The sequence below is a fragment of the Elgaria multicarinata genome, chromosome 5 (genome assembly GCF_023053635.1).
Source record: "Elgaria multicarinata webbii isolate HBS135686 ecotype San Diego chromosome 5, rElgMul1.1.pri, whole genome shotgun sequence".
Lineage (NCBI taxonomy): Eukaryota > Metazoa > Chordata > Lepidosauria > Squamata > Anguidae > Elgaria > Elgaria multicarinata.
In genome coordinates, this window is record NC_086175.1 from 131,053,876 (window position 1) to 131,070,647 (window position 16,772).

At 47.1% G+C, this 16,772-nt stretch overlaps 2 protein-coding genes across 2 annotated transcripts in view; both read left to right on the forward strand.

Moving 5' to 3' along the window:
• The first annotated feature begins 734 nt into the window (after positions 1-734).
• On the forward strand, positions 735-3,411 carry KCTD14 (potassium channel tetramerization domain containing 14). Its single transcript, XM_063127868.1, has 2 exons — positions 735-852; positions 2,437-3,411. Exons 1-2 carry the CDS (start codon positions 793-795, stop codon positions 3,109-3,111), a joined length of 735 nt encoding a protein of 244 aa, XP_062983938.1. The 5' UTR covers positions 735-792; the 3' UTR covers positions 3,112-3,411.
• A 5,392-nt stretch (positions 3,412-8,803) lies between these two features.
• The window catches only part of INTS4 (integrator complex subunit 4), a 50,014-nt gene continuing 42,045 nt past the window's right edge, over positions 8,804-16,772 (forward strand). Inside the window, exons 1-6 of the mRNA XM_063127308.1 lie at positions 8,804-8,893; positions 12,168-12,365; positions 13,583-13,700; positions 14,114-14,220; positions 15,019-15,204; positions 16,328-16,378. Coding sequence (XP_062983378.1) covers positions 8,837-8,893; positions 12,168-12,365; positions 13,583-13,700; positions 14,114-14,220; positions 15,019-15,204; positions 16,328-16,378 — 717 coding nt within the window. The 5' untranslated portion in view covers positions 8,804-8,836. The remainder of the gene's footprint in view (positions 8,894-12,167; positions 12,366-13,582; positions 13,701-14,113; positions 14,221-15,018; positions 15,205-16,327; positions 16,379-16,772) is intronic.

The following is a 16,772-nucleotide window of genomic DNA, read 5'->3' on the forward strand; positions in this document are numbered from 1 at the left end:
AAATTCTGTAAAAACTGTACACAGTATTCAAAGTGTGGTCACCCCATAGATTTGTATATAGGCAGTAGGATACTGGCAGATTTATTCTCAATTCCTTTTCTAATTATGCCTAACATGGAGTTTGCCTTCTTTACAGTGGCCGCACACTGGGGTGACGTCGTCATCGAGCTGTCCACCACAATCCCAAGATCCTGTTCTGGGTCACAGTCTTCTGTCTGCAACGTCTTCTCCCCCCAACGAGGACACTGTGCCTTTAAAAGAAGAGGACAAAGCCGCCGGGATAAGCCACAGACTCAGGGTGTAACCGGTTCAGCCAACGACAGTCACCAAAAGGGAGCGTTTCAGGCTATGCTCCCTTGTGAGCTGAAGGCAGGGTAGAGAGTGGGAGGGATTGATTTGCCTGCCTGGGTGTTAGTCACGATTTATGTGACTAACACCCAGGGGACGGTGGGAAGAATATTGAAAATGCTGGACAGCGAGCTTTCCCTCCATGAGTCTGACTTTCTGACACACACCCCGCCCCCAAAAAGTTTGTTGACAGAAGAGAAGACAGGCTGGAAAAAAACACTTCCGTGGGAAGATCCTCTCTTACACCTGTAACTTGCGTCTGAGCCTGGGAGGAGGGCCTCGGAGCACGGCCGCGGCCGCACAGTGGCGGCCGGCAGGTTGATGTGTGTGAGTCATTGCCTGGAAGCTGAGAGAGAGAGAGAAGCCAGCCCCACGGATACAGCACACCACCCACCCTCTAGCAGAACTCTCCTGTGGGTCTGGAGCAGTGAGCAGCGAAGGAAAATGAGCGTTTCGCCTGAGCCAAAGTCCCTGGGGAAACAAATCGTGAGCAACCTGCAAACGGTGAGCAAGAGGTTGCGGGCACTGCCATTCCAAGGCAGCACGAAACAGTCCACTAGGCAGAGCGTGTAGCTTGGTGGTAGAGCACTGGGTTTAGGGCGGCCCTATGCAAAGGAGGACAGGGCTCCTGTAGCTTTCACAGTGGTATTGAAAAGGGAATTTCAGCAGGTGTCGTTTGTCTGCATGCAGCACCTGGTGAAATCCCCTCTTCATCACAACCGTTAAAGCTGCAGGAGGTATACTAGAGTGACCAGAAAGAGCTTTAACGGTTGTGATGAAGAGGGGATTTCACCAGGTGCTGCATGCATACCAATGACACCTGCTGAAATGCTCTCTATGCAATTGTTAAAGATGCAGGAGCCCTGTCCTCCTTTTTATATGGTCACCCTAGTGAACAGAGTGCTGGACTAGATGTAGGGCGGCCCTATGCAAAGGAGGACAGGGCTCCTGTAGCTTTCACAGTGGTATTGAAAAGGGAATTTCAGCAGGTGTCGTTGGTATGCATGCAGCACCTGGTGAAATCCCCTCTTCATCACAACCGTTAAAGCTGCAGGAGGTATACTAGTGACCACATACAAAAGAGGGCAGGGCTCTTGCAGCTTTAACAGTTGTGATGAAGAGAGGATTTCACCAGGTGCTGCAAGCATACAAATGACACCTGCTGAAATGCTCTCTATGCAATTGTTAAAGATGCAGAAGCCCTGTCCTCCTTTTTATATGGTCACCCTAGTGAACAGAGTGCTGGACTAGATGTAGGGTGACCATATGCAAAGGAGGACAGGGCTCCTGTAGCTTTCACAGTGGTATTGAAAAGGAAATTTCAGCAGGTGTCATTGGTATGCATGCAGCACCTGGTGAAATCCCCTCTTCATCACAACCATTAAAGCTGCAGGCGGTATACTAGAGTGACCAGATATGAAAGAGGGCAGGGCTACTTCCAGCAGTAATTTAGAGCTGGTCCATGTATTATTCATGTCACAGAGATGTTGCCAATGTTAACCCTCTGCCAAACTCAATCTAGGCAGTTCACAAACTGACTTGGTTGGTTGAGAGTGAGACTTCAGCATCCTCATAGGGTGACCATATGCAAAGGAGGACAGGGCTCCAGTGTCTTTAACAGTTGTAGAGAAAAGGGAATTTCTGCCTCTCTCTAAATTGTCCCCCTCCGATACAAAATACAGGAAATTAAGTAAGTGACAATTTGCTGAACAAAAAACCCTGCCGTTTGAAGTAGACAGTTTGTCTCAGCTTAGGGCCAGTCCTGCTCTTTCGATACTCAAGGCTGAGATGTGTCATAGAATCATAGAATAGTAGAGTTGGAAAGGGCCTACAAGGCCATCAAGTCCAACCCCCTACTCAATGCAGGAATCCACCCTAAATCCACCCTGACAGATGGCTGTCCAGCTGCCTCTTGAAGGCCTCTAGTGTGGGAGAGCCCACAACCTTCCTAGGTAACTGGTTCCATTGTCGTACTGCTCTAAAAGTCAGGAAGTTTTTCCTGATGTCCCGCTGGAATCTGGCTTCCTGTAACTTGAGCCCGTTATTCCATCATGTATGACGTTTCTCCCTTCCCTTCTTTGTTGGCAGCTGTCGCAAATTGTAGAGTTGAATGTTGGTGGGGAGATGTTTACCACCACACTGAACACCTTGAAGAAACATCCTGGTTCCAAACTGGCTGAGATGTTTGGCGGAGGCCAGCCCAAGCCCCGAATGGACTCGGAGGGGAGATACTTCATAGACCGGCCTGGGACTTATTTTAAGTACATCTTGGAATATCTCCGCAGCAACCAGGTGCCCATGCAGTGTGTCCAGGAGGTGTACAAGGAAGCCCTCTTCTATGATATCAAGCCTTTGATCAAACAACTGGAGGATTCCCCTCAGATCTTTGGTGAGCTAGTGGCCCGAAAGCAGTTCCTAGCCCGGGTGCCCAACTACACCGAGAACATTGAGCTGATGATTCGCATTGCCCGGGCTGAAGCGGTGGCTGCCCGTCAATCCAGCGTCATGGTGTGCGTGGTGAAGACGGAGGAGGACCTGGCCAAATGCTACGAAGCCCTCAACAGCTTGGACACTTCCAAGAAATCGGTGGTCAATTTTGGCCCCTGGAAGGCCTCGCCGAACATTGGCGACCTCTTGGACTGCATCAAAATGGACGTGGAGGCCAAAGGTTACAAGATCTCCTTCCAGCTCTATGTTCCAGAGAAGGGCTTCCGCTTCAAATCCAATGAATTCTTCTACAAATTTTTGTTCACTTGGTGGTAGCATAAGAAGCTAAGAAGAGCCCTGCTGGATCAGACCAAGGGTCCAGCTACTCCAGCATTTTGTTCACTCAGTAGCCAACCAGATGTCCCAATGGGAGACCCACAAGCAAGACATGAGTGCAAAGGCACCCTCCCGCCCATGTTCCCCAGCAATTGACATGCAGAGGCATACGGCCTCTGATACTGGAGGTAGAAAGCCGGTGGTCCGGCACATTAAAATAAGTGGACCTTTGAAGGTGGCCGTGTTCTCTTTCCATCTCTGTTTCAACTCTGCTGGAGTGACCTGGTAGATTTGCTAATGTTGGGGGCCTGATCGATCGCCACATTTGAGGCGAAGGGAAAATCCCCCCTCCAAGCCCGATTGGCAACGGACTGGGGGAACTTTGCCTTCCGCCTGAGTGTGCGGCTTGGCTCAATATCGCAAGCTGTCCACAATGCAAGCACCATTTGGATTGCACTTTTGTCATGGGAATAGAATCATAGAATCATAGAATAGCATAGTTGGAAGGGGCCTACAAGGCCATCGTGTCCAACCCCCTGCTCAATGCAGGAATCCACCCTAAAGCATCCCTGATAGACGGTTGTCCAGCTGCCTCTTGAAGGCCTCTAGTGTGGGAGAGGCCACAACCTCCTTAGGTCACTGGTTCCATTGTCGTACTGCTCTAACAGTCAGGAAGTTTTTCCTGATGTCCAGCTGGAATCTGGCTTCCTGTAAGTTGAGCCTGTTATTCCGTGTTCTGCACTACGGGAGGATCCAGAAGAGATCCTGGCCCTCCTATATAACTGCTAGTTATATAGCAGTTCCCAGGGGCCAAGACCTCTGGTGGATTTATGACCTGCCGTGTGGCCCAAAGCTTATTTTGGGGTGCAAAGCTGCTCAGCACCCAGTTCCCTGATTCTTAACTGTCTTGCCAATAGGAGAGACTGGGTGAGCGTGCTTAACAGCGCGTGGTGCACAAGCCGGCTTTTAGGCTGCACATCAGCATACATCATTTCTAATGTGGACGAGATCTGTATTTTGTATTTGGGGTGCAATCTAGGCTCCCCCTGTGGATCTGTTCCCAAGTTCTTATTCCTACCAAACTTTCCTAATTCTGTTTGCACCCATCCAGAGCACCCACAGATCACCCTTGTCACTTACCTTTGTGGTAGGGGAACAGCAACGTTGACCGATACCATCTTTCCCCAATCTGGAGCGCTCCATATGTGTACGGCGATTCTGGGAGTTGTTGTCTAACACATCTGGTGGGCCCCAGGTCAGGGAAAGCACAGTGGAAGCTGGTGGCTCCGGTGTCAGTGGGGTGGGGAATCTGCTCCGGGTTTTGGTCAGAGCCAGACAGTAGCTAAACACCTTGGATAGCTCCTTTAGAGTTCTGACTGGTTTTGATGGAAACCCGGAGCGGATTCATCACCTCACTGACATCGGAGCCACCAGCAGAACTAAACTATAGGCCGCTATAGCACTGCCTTGATAGCTTTGTAGCAAATAAGGCAGTATAGAAATAATAATAAATAAATAATAAATACCTCTGCTGAATTAGCCCCTCATGAGTAACTTTTGCAACACAATCCTATCCCCATCTCCTTAGACACAAGCCCCATTGAGTTCAATGGCTAGGGTGACCCTATGAAAAGGAGGACAGGACTCCTGTATTTTTAACAGTTGCACAGAAAGGGAATTTCAGCAGGTGTCATTCGTAAGCACGCAGCACTTGGTGAAATCCCCTCTTCATCACAACCGTTAAAGCTGCAGGAGCTAAACTAGAGTGACCAGATACAAAAGAGGGCAGCTTTAACGGTTGTGATGAAGAGGGAATTTCATCAGGTCCTGCATGCATACAAAGGACACCTGCTGAAATTCCCTTTTCTATGCAACTATTAAAGATACAGGAGCCCTGTCCTCCTTTTCATAGGGTCACCCTACGGGGCATACGCCCAAGCAAACGTGCTTTGGTTTGTCGCAGCCTTAGCATGAATTTTAGTTACTCACAGCAGCTGGAGATTTAGCATCCGTGTTCTCTAGGGATATTTGAACAAAGCACATGACTTGGATGAGTTGATGCTTACTTTTAAATTCTGTCATGCCTGTTGTCTTCCATTGGAGCATGTCATCTGTATTATGCTTAATGACATTTCCGTCTTCGAAAGAGTTTCTGAACAAAGAGTTTGTGCAGCTGAAAGGGCAGAAATATGACCGAATCATAGAATAGTAGAGTTGGGAGGGGCCTCTAAGGCCATCGAGTCCAACCCCCTGCTCAGTGTAGGAATCCACCTCAAAGCATCCTTGACAGATGGTTGTCCAGTTGCCTCTTGAAGGCCTCTAGTATGGAAGAGCCCACCACCTCCCTAGGTAACTGGTTCCAAACAAGTTAGGGACAGAGTTATAGCACAGTTGCATTTAGGGGGTAGATCCTGGCAGAATCTAGTGTTTACCAGCTTTTGAAACCGGCTATACTGTTTAACAAACAGAACAAAATTGAATTGGCCAGAGACCAGTAAAATACTGAGTTGTTACCATCTCAAAGTGTGACAATTTGAGTTGGGATTTCGCCCCGGAACTTCTTTTCATTCCCATGTTTTGGCCCTAAAGTAGTAATAGTGAAGAGAATGTCACTGAACGTGTACAGAGTGCCTTTGCCAATTGAACTCTGCACTTGGGATTATGGGGAAAAGCTTCAAGATAGGTTTGAACCCAGACATTTTTTACATCTTGGAAATTAAGCATAAGGTTTAATGTCTTCCTTTACCTTGAGTCAAATAAACATCTTATCTCTGCTGCCTTTTAAATCTTTCCGAATTTAAAAATCAGTTTTCATAACATATAGGCTTTGAAGCATGTGAAACCACAGGACGCTGTCCTGTACGTATCTACTCAGAAATAAATCTCATTGAATTTAATGAGTCTTACTCCCAGGTAAATAAGTATAGGGTTGCACTCCAAGTAGCTTGATAGTTTTCACACGGGTAATGCCTAAATTGATTTCTGCATAAGTTGGTATGTAATATAAATGTAAAACACGTTAGTGAGAATATAGATTTGATGTCACATCTGGCTTTTATCCTGCATTAACAGAAATAGCTCAAGAGGAACCGTGCTCTACACCTTGCTCTACTCAGAAAAAAGTTGTCATTTGATTTAGTGAGACTTACTCTCAGGTAAGTGTGCATTAGGAGTCACTCTGGACTCTGTTCTGGTGATTCAGAAAGCAGCCCAATTTGGCTTGGACTACTTTGTAGGCTGCCCAGTTCAGGTCTGAATCAGAACTCCACTTTGGGAAATCTAAAGATTTCTGCCTTCCAGTTGACTACCATTGAGAAATAATAAAATAAAAAAACCAACCACCCCCAGCTGTAACTCTCCCCCACTTTTCAAAAGAATTTGATTAGGGTGACTGTATGGAAAGGAGAACAGGGCTCCTGCATCTTTAACAGTTGTATAGCAAAGGGAATTTCAGCAAGTATCAATTGTATGCATGAAGCACCTGGTGAAATCCCCTCTTCCTCACAACAGTTAAAGCTGCAGGAACCCTGCCCTCTTGACCAGATACAAAACAGGTGGGGAGCTCAGATGTCTGGGTTCGAGGTCAGAGCCCTGCCAAAAGTATCCTATGGCCCCATGCTCTGTCTAGGAGCAATAGGATTGCTCTCTTAATAGTTCTTGTGCATGCTACATTCAGAACGTTGTGTGTGTGTACCACACAATGACTTGCAGAATATCACAAGAATATCAGCATGACTTGCAGAATATTAGGAGCCCGCTGTGGCAGGGAGTTCCAAAGTTTTGGAGCACTTCACACAGAACAAACTTCCTGCATGGAAATTACTTTGGCAGAACCTGTGAAAATGTATGTAGTGGCCATGAACGAGGTGGAACTTGAACCAGGGGGCCAGCTTCATCCAGGAACACCCCCCTTCAAACACAGAGCTAATGAACTCTTACAGATATCCAATGAAAAAACCAAGATTTTAAAATATACAATACAGTCCATCTTCCTAAGAGGATCTGAGGAATCCATCTGCTCTCTCACAGTAGATCTAACAATGCTATCTTCCACACATTTTCCACTCCCACAGAAGCGCAAGCCATGGACTTGTAGCTGGGGGGAGGGCAGCCCCCCCTAAATTTTTACAGACAAATAATTACACTTATTATGGACATTTTAGGAAAACAGCCCAAAAGCATTTATTTTTCTTCTTAATGGTACTAATGCTATTATTTTGGGGTCGTTGTCATGGTGGAATCTACCCACATATTCCTAATAGTACACGCAATTAAGGGTTTACCTGAGATAAAAGAATATTTTGACTCATGTGAACAGTTGCACTTTTGTTTTTAAAGAAGGGCTGTGTTGCTCAGATTTAGAAAGGTAATTCTGAGCAGGGGGTTGGATTTGATGGCCTAAATGGCCCCTTTCCAACTCATGATTATATAAGAATATTCCTTTTGTACCTTATTCTTGATTTACTACTAGTGCGTTATTCTTGATTTTTTAAAACTTTTTTTTTTTTTTGCAGTGGAGGCTGGTGGCTCCGCTTTCAGTGGGGCTGTAAATCCTTTTCTGAATTTGTCATAACTAGCCAGATCTCTAAAGGAGCTATTTAAGGTGCTGACCCCATTTTGGAGATAGGGTTCAGGACTTTGGACAGCTCCTTTGGAGTTCTGTCTGGTTCTGACTGAAACCCAAAATGAATATACAGCCCCACCAACATCAGAGACACCAGCCTCCACTGCTTTTTTTGTTCATTGGCAAGAACCATAACAATGGCTGAACTTGCTTAGTGAATTTTTTTGAATGTAAATTGCAGTATGGCTGCAAAAATAAGGTTTAAACAAAAACAGGCCTGCAGACCATATAAACTGTCCTCTATCACTACTTTTTTGCATCCCCCTGCCATAACTTTTAGGTAAGCCAGAAATGACTAGCCACTCACACCAGTTGTCCCCCCAGCAAAAAAACAAAACAAAACATCAAAGACAGACACTAATGCACATGAACTTTACTAGCAGGCAGCTCTCAAATGTAAGTGAAATGGGTTTCATTAGGGTGTCTATTATTTGAGAGTCAGCGTGGTGTAGCAGCTTCCCCTTTAAGTAGGATAAATTCTTCCCAGCCATAGAGAAGAGAGTTCCACAGTTGCTAGACGGGAGTCTCTTCCTCTAGCTGTAATCTCTATCGTTTATTTTTCCTCCAAGAGGCTACATTCTCACATGGTTTTGTATTTAAACTTCCGGGTTCGCATCGCACACCTTCAGATCCTCCATGTGCGGGGCAAGAGTGTGGAAGTAAATAGGAATCCATATAAACAACACCAACCCGGCAGCCTCAAACACTGCCTGAAACAGCCTGGAAATACCAGAATGCCCTTTATCCAAAACGAAAGGAAAGAAAGTTAGGTAAGATAGCTTCTTGTGAACTCACGTCTTTTATCGCTGGAATTGCTTCCTGTGAGCTTTCAAAACACCGGCACTGGAGGAAGCCTCTAACCCTGGCCAGTCTACTTAAACGTTGGCATTGCCTTCCTATATATTTCCTCCACTCTGGCCCCGCAAATGGAGGAGTCTAAGAGAGGCAGTTGGAATCCTGAAGTGAGGGCTGCGTGAAACTCTGAAGGGGAAGGAGAAGAAAATCTCTTTGGCAGTACCGGAGAAGAGGCGGCTACGGTGGCCGGGAGGGCTCCTTCGCGTGCGAAAAACGAAACTCGGGCGGCTGGTGCGTCCGTCCAACATGGCGGCGCACCTCAAGAAGCGCGTCTATGAAGAGTTCAGTAAAGTGGTGGTCCAGGTAACCGTGGAGACGGGATGAGGCGGCAGAAAGGGGGGCTGGAGCGTAGGGCGGTAGCGGGAAGGAAGCCTGCAAGGGGCGGCCTTCGTACGAGGGCCGGGGAGCTGCAGAAGCAAGCACACGGGCGGGCGGAGGCACAAGTCCACGTCAAATATTGAAATCCCAAAGCAGACAGGTCCAGACGCTGTTCACAAAGGCCGAGGTGGATCAGGCCGAGGGTCCATCTAGTCCAGCTCTCTGTTCGCACCAGCTGTCAGCCAGGGAGCCACAAGTAGGACATGGTGCAACAGCACCCTCCCACCCATGTTCCCCAGCAGCAACGGGTGCACACAGGCTTACTGCCTCGAGTACTGGAGGTAGCACACAACCATCAGGTCTAGTAGCTATGGATAGCCTTCGCCTCCAGGGATTTATCCAACCCCCCCTCCTTTTAAAGCCATCCAAATGGGTGGCCATCACTACATCTTGTGGTTGTGAGTTCCATAGTTTAACTCTGCGCTGTGTGAAGAAGTCCTTCCTTTTATTTGTCCTTGATCTCCCACCAATCAGCTTCGAGGGATTCAGAAGTTCTTTCTTCTGAAAGAACTGGGCATGTTTAGCCTGGAGAAGAGAAGATGGAGGGGAGACATGAGAGCACTCTTCAAATACTTAAAAAGGTGTCACACAGAGGAGGGCCAGGATCTCTTCTCGATCCACCCAGAGTGCAGGACACGGAATAACGGGCTCAAGTGACAGGAAGCCAGATTCCGGCTGGACATCAGGAAAAACGTCCCGACTGTTAGAGCAGTACGACAATGGAATCAGTTACCTAGGGAGATTGTGGGCTCTCCCACACTAGAGGCATTCAAGAGGCAGCTGGACAACCATCTGTCAGGGATGCATTAGGGTGGATTCCTGCATTGAGCAGGGGTTGGACTTGATGGCCTTGTAGGCCCCTTCCAACTCTGCTATTCTATGATTGTTAGGGAAATTCCCTGGTCCGGTAAGGAAGGAAGCGAAGTCCAGGCAAGTCCCGATGCCAAGGCTTTTATTCAAACTACACATGTAGGGGACAGGCAGCCCTCAGCACACTGAGGGACAGACTCTCTGGCCAACACCCACATACATCAAACCTTTATACTACAGAGTTGCTGATGATGAACTCATATCCCCCCACCCCATGATTGATTACAAGTCCCATTAATGTTCCATAGTTGAAACTAGACTACATGAACAATGCCTTTCTTATTATGGCAGCTATAGGGTACAAGCGTTTCTTTTTGTTCCTGATAAGGTTCACCAAGGGCGGCTGGAAGTCCCAGGGCCCACTTTGAAACTTCCAAATGCCCAGTTAGGGGTCCCGAGGTGTTTAGACAAAGAAAGAATGTGTTCTTGTCTATTCAGAGTGATATAATAATAATAATATGCAACCAGGGTCAGAAATGCAAGGCCTTCTGATATGAACTTCAGGCGAAAGTAACAGTTGAAACCGGGAAGGGCTATGAGTCAGTGTGTGGGCAAATGTCTAAAGCAGAATTTGGATTCCTTTGTCTGGTTTTACCCAGACTTCATGGGGGCAGAGTGTCAAGGAATCAGGGATGCTTGTGTACTTTTTTATGAGACAGAAACCTAGGAACGACCGTTTCCTTGTCATGATGACCCCGGGTTCTACTATTCTGAGAGAGGGAGAAAAATGTCTCCCTGTTCACATTCTCCACACCATGCATAATTTTGTGCATCTCTATCATGTCTCCCCTTAGCCTCCTTTCTCCCAAGCTAAATAATCCCAGTTGTTGTAACCTTCCCTCATAGGGGAGATGCTCCAGACCCTTCCTATGTTCCCTATCAAATTGGAATGGAGGATAGACCAAGGGTGCAATCCTGTGTGTGTTTAGACAGAAAAAGTCTCAGCATTCCTCAGCCAGCATGGGAGACATTTTTCTCCCTCTCTCATAATACTAGAAACCAGTGGGGTCATCCTATGAAGTTGAATTGTGGGAGATTCAGGACAGATAAAGTGAAGGAGTCCTCACACAGTGCAGAGTTAAACTGTGGAATTCGCTACCACAAGATCATAGAATCATAGAATAGCAGAGTTGGAAGGGGCCTACAAGGCCATCGAGTCCAACCCCCTGCTCAATGCAGGAATCCACCCTAAAGCATCCCTGACAGATGGTTGTCCAGCTGCCTCTTGAAGGCCTCTAGTGTGGGAGAGCCCACCACCTCCCTAGGTAACTGGTTCCATTGTCGTACTGCTCTAACAGTCAGGAAGTTTTTCCTGATGTCCAGCTGGAATCTGGCTTTAACTTGAGCCCGTTATTCCGTGTCCTGCACTTTGAGATGATCGAGAAGAGATCCTGGCCCTCCTGTGTGTGACAACCTTCCAAGTATTTGAAGAGTGCTCTCATGTCTCCCCCTCAATCTTCTCTTCTCCAGGCTAAACATGCCCAGTTCTTTAAGTCTCTCTTCATAGGGCTTTGTTTCCAGACCCCTGATCATCCTGGTTGCCCTCCTCTGTAACGAACGCCACCAATTTGGTTGGCTTTAAAAGGGGGTTGGATAAATTCCTGGAGGAGAAGGCTATCACTGGTTGCTAGTCCTGATGGCTATATATTACCGCCAGTATCAGAGGCAGTGTGCTTACGTACACCAGTTGCTGGGGAGCATGGGCAGGGTGCTGTTGCACTCATGTTCTATCGTGGGTGTCCCAGGGGCAAGTGGTTGGCCACTGTGTGAACAGAATGCTGAACTAGATGGACCCTTGGCCTGGCCCAGCATGGCTGTTAAGTTATTAAATCTGGGAATTGTAGGACTTTTTTCTGTCTAAACATATTTATTTATTTATTTATTTATTACATTTTTATACCGCCCAATAGCCGAAGCTCTCTGGGCGGTTCACAAAAATTAAAAACATACATACGATTAAAGCACAGCATGAGCAAGGTGGATGCTGAAACCTCCTGAAGTTTTCTCACTCACCCAAAGTATTTCTCCTGATGAGATTCTAAAAGTAAGCCCCCTCCTGGTCAGGAATAAGGTGTTAAGAAGCAGCGTTTTGGCAAAAAGCACATAGGTGGAAAAAAGTTAATCCAGAGGTCTCCAATGTGGTGCCCGTGAGCACCAGTGTGCCCACAGATCCTCTCCTGATGCCCACCAGCCTCCCTGACCTTCCTGCTTTTAATTTTATTTCATAAGATTAACAACAACAACAACAACAAATTAAATGGGAGGTTGCCATACTGCACTGCGAAGTGCTGCCCTTCCAGCACCACCTAACGCTGTGTTAACATTTCAGCAACAGCAGCATGAAGAAATTTCAGCGAAGAAGCTCCGGCTGACCAAGCCAAGCAAATCGGCGGCACTCCACGTGGACCTGTGCAAGGCGACTTCGCCAGCAGATGCTTTGCAGTACCTGCTTCAATTTGCCAGAAAACCAGTGGAAGCGGAAAGCGTGGAAGGAGTCGTCCGCATCCTGCTGGAGCACTTTTACAAGGTCGGACGAGCGCAGTGCCAATGAGAAACCTTTGCGAAGCTGATTGGCACAGCCTGACAACTCCAGTGACAGTCTTGTTTTATGGGGGGTGGGTTGCCCCCACCTGTGTAGCAACTACCTGCTGCTTGTTTTATTTTTAATGACACGTTTAATACTGCACTGAAAATCGTATATTTTCTTGTTTTAGCTGCTTGGATATTTATCCCATAAATGGAGTAGAGAAATAATAAACGGGAAATAAGGAGCAATATCCAACAGTATCATTCCGTTAGCACAAAAGACGTTGCGCTAGCGGAAACTAGGTTCGGAACTTTGTTCAAGGGAAGAATCCAACTAGAGTTATGTTTGCGCAAGCATGGTAATGCACAAGCAGTTTTGCATTACGCTTGTCCAACCTGTTGTGCGTAACGCTTGTGCACCCTGTTCCATGACGGCTTGCACAACCTCTCGGGCAAGCATAATGGGCAGCTACGTGCACAATGGAAATATTCAGTGGAGTTCCATTAAAACTCTGAGTTTTGTGGAATGACGCCATTGGATGCTGCCCAGTGTCATCGCAAACTGCCTTATACTGAATCAGACTCCTGGTCCACCCAGCTCGGAATTCTCTGCTACGTTGTTTAGCAGCAACTGTCCAGGGTTTCAGACAGGAGTCTTTGCCAGCCCTACCTGGGGACATCAGGGATTGAGTCTGGGACCTTTTGCAGGCCCAGCAGTTTGCTCTGCTATTGAGAAATGGGCATTCTTCCCAAGGTCAGTTTTGAAGTCCTCAAGACATGATGGAGGCCAGGTTAAAGAGGAGGAGTTGCAGTGGGCCTGATAGAAAATGAAAGCCGATCATTTAAGGGCTTCTCCCTTTCGGTGGTCTTGTTTTGACTTTTGCCAAATCTTTATTATTTATTTACAATATGCTGCTCCCAATTCAGAAATTTCGGGGCGGTGGACAATTAGAATCAAAGAATTAAAACAGAATAAAAACACATTAAAAGAACATTTTTAAAAGTCACAAAGTGCAAATAAAACCATGGCTGGTCGTTAAGGGAAGGCCTCCTGGAACAATGACGTTTTCAGGAGGTGCCAGAAGGAATACAAAGTTGGTGCCTGCCTGATCTCCAGAGGCAGGGAATTCCATAGGATGGAGGCCACCACACAGAAGGCTCTTCCCTTGGTGGTCTCCAATCAGACAGTAGCTGACTCCCTGTTTTTGTCCCTCTTAGGAGAATGATCCTTCCGTCAGACTGAAGGTTGCCTCTTTGCTGGGTCTGCTGTCAAAGACACTGGGGTTTTCTCCTGACTGCATTCTGGACGATGCCGTTAACACGCTTCAGAACGAGAGTAGGTGATACTTTTCAGATGGAATCTATGAGGAGTTAGGATCCTTCCAGATTTTACTTGATGTGTGTGTGTTGGTCTTGTATGAATGCATGAAACTGCCTTGTAGGGTGTCAGATCATTGATCCGACTATCCCAGTGTTGTCTAGACCAGTGGAGGCTGGTGGCTCCGATGTCTGCGGGGCAGTGAATCTGTTCTGGGTTTCAATTATTGAGCAAGGTTGCTGCTATTCTTCCTTCCCCGCATCTTTTGTTTTTACATGTAATGGTTCTCTGGCAGTCTCCCATCCAAACACTGACCAGGCCCAGACCTGCTTAGCTTCAGCAAGCTTGCTGTAAGGTGTGCCTCCAGACCGTGCACTCGGACAATAGTCTATGGAAACCATAACAGAGTTTCCTTTTATTGTTGTGTTTAGAGTCCCACCAAGTTCTTGCTCAACTGCTGGATACCCTGTTGGTGATTGGGAAGAAGCTACAAGACAGCCCTGCGGTGAGGCTGCGCCTGGTGGATGTAGCCTGCAAGGTAATTAGAGTGGTCAGCCAGTGAAAGATGTTTTAGTGGATTGAAATCTGCCTCTTCAGCAACTAAACTGAATTGGTTATCGATATTAAAGCGTGGCTTTTTTTTTAACTTGCTCAGCCAACACAGTTTAAAACTGCTTCCCACAGAATATTCAGTGCAAACTGAGGCTGGTTGAGGGATGGATTATTCTGCCCTTGCTGGGCCAGGTGGCCCCCAGATGTTTTGGATTGCATACCCCATCATTCCCAGCCAGCAGACATGGGAGTTGCAGTCCAGGACATCTGGAGAGCACTAAGTTGGGCAAGGCTGAATTAAACCAAGTGAAACCTGAAGCTCTAAAGGCAATATATATTTTGCCATTTACCGACAGTGTTTTAAGAAGTAGCGCCTACTTCTGCTGTCCTCCTCAAACCAATGTGTGTGTATACTAAGCAGCTGGCTAAAGCGGTCCATTGCTGTAATGGATGCCTGTCCTGTTTCCAAGCCCTCCCGCTTCAGTGAGAGACGATAAAGAGGTTTGCCAAATAACCCACAAAACTTTATTCCATCAAATAAACATCTCTTTGCAACTGAAGAGAGGTTAAACACTAGGAACTTTCCTCTAGGCTAAAATTTGGCTAACTAAGTGAGAGAATTGTCCTTTCAACAAAAGGGAAGATCTTTTTCCTGAGTCCCTTAACTTCAGGGAGGATTCCTCTAAAGAAGGCTTTGGCGAGAAGCTAGCTGACTGGGTTGTCTGAACTGAACCGCTCAGTGTGATCTGCTGATTTTTCTTTTCTTGCCTTTGTCCCTCCTCAGCATCTGACCGATTCCTCCCACGGGGTAAGGAACAAATGCCTCCTGCTTGTCGGCTGCCTCGGCACGGTGGAAAAAGGCCTCGTGAAAGAAGCGGAAGGCCAGCCTCCCAAAGATGTCCAGAAGATCATTGGGGATCACTTCAATGACCAGGATCCTCGGGTGAGGACCGCAGCGATCAAAGCGATGGTAGGTGAAGCAAAGTGGTGATTTAGAGGCATAATTGGAAATTGCAGACTTCCCTCCCCAGCTGTGTTAATGGCGGCCGTAAAGGCCCCATTTACTCAAGGGTATAGGCATGAATGGAACTGCACTGGCTGCCTATTCGCTACCAGGCCAGGTTTAAGGTTCTTGTACTTGTGTACAAAGCCCTAAACAACTTGGGACCAGGATACCTGAGACTGCGCCTTCTCCCCAACCAACCTGCCCGGGCACTGAGGTCATCCGAGGGTCTGCTCCTGGTGGTTCCATATAGACCCATCCTCCGATTGGAGCCCACCAGGGGAAGAGCCTTCAGTGTGGTGGCCCCCCTCCTGTGGAACTCCCTGCCTCTGGAGGTCATGTTCCTGGTGGTTCCACATAGACCCATCCTCTGATTGGAGTCCAACAGGGGAAGAGCCTTCAGTGTGGTGGCCCCCCTCCTATGGAACTCCCTGCCTCTAGAGGTCAGGTAGGCGCCAACTTTGTATTCCTTTCGGCGCCTCCTGAAAGCGTCATTATTCCAGGAAGCCTTTCCTTAATGACCAGCCACCGTTCACTGTACATTTTGCTTTTTTGAAAATCTATTTTAAAGTGTTTTATTCTGTTTTTATTTTATCTTGTACACCGCTCCGAAATTTTCAATGGGGAGTGGTATATAAATATTGTAAATAAATAAATGAGGCCTTTTCAGCTGCCATTGACAGCAGGGGGGGGGGGGCGGCGGAGTGCATCATTTCGGTGGAGGGCAGGAGGCTTGTGCAGCTAACAAATGGGTGGACAGTGCAGCAATGAGTGAGCGTCCGTCGAGGTGGACACAGGTGAGTTCGCCCAGCCCTACTCCCAGGAACATGGCTATAGTATCACTGTCTTAAGTGTCTAATGTATTCAGGTTGCAAAATTTGACTGAAATGACTTGCAAGATCATCTTTGCACCTCAGTTTACTAATGTTATCAGTCACGCTCCAGTACGGATGTCTTTTACGGTGAAGCTCACGTAGGAATGAATCCCTTAAGAACTTACTCCCTTCCTGTTATTTTCTTTTCTGTAATCTATTAAAGATCGTCTGTTTTAACACCAGAATAATTTGGTGAATTTTTATTTTTCTTGTAGCTTCAGCTCCACGAAAGGGGATTAAAGTTGCAGCAAACCATATATAGCCAGGTAATTACTGTATTACATATGCCTAGTGAGGGTCCCTAAAGTTAGGGTGGGTCAGCGGGAACTATGACGGTTACATAGAATCATAGAATCATAGAATAGCAGAGTTGGAAGGGGCCTACAAGGCCATCGAGTCCAACCCCTGCTCAATGCAGGAATCCACCCTAAAGCATCCCTGGCAGATGGTTGTCCAGCTGCCTCTTGAAGGCCTCTAGTGTGGGAGAGCCCACAACCTCCCTAGGTAACTGATTCCATTACCGTACTGCTCTAACAGTCAGGAAGTTTTTCCTGATGTCCAGCTGGAATCTGGCTTCCTTTATCTTGAGCCCGTTATTCCGTGTCCTGCACTCTGGGAGGATCGAGAAGAGATCCTGGCCCTCCTCTGTGTGACAACCTT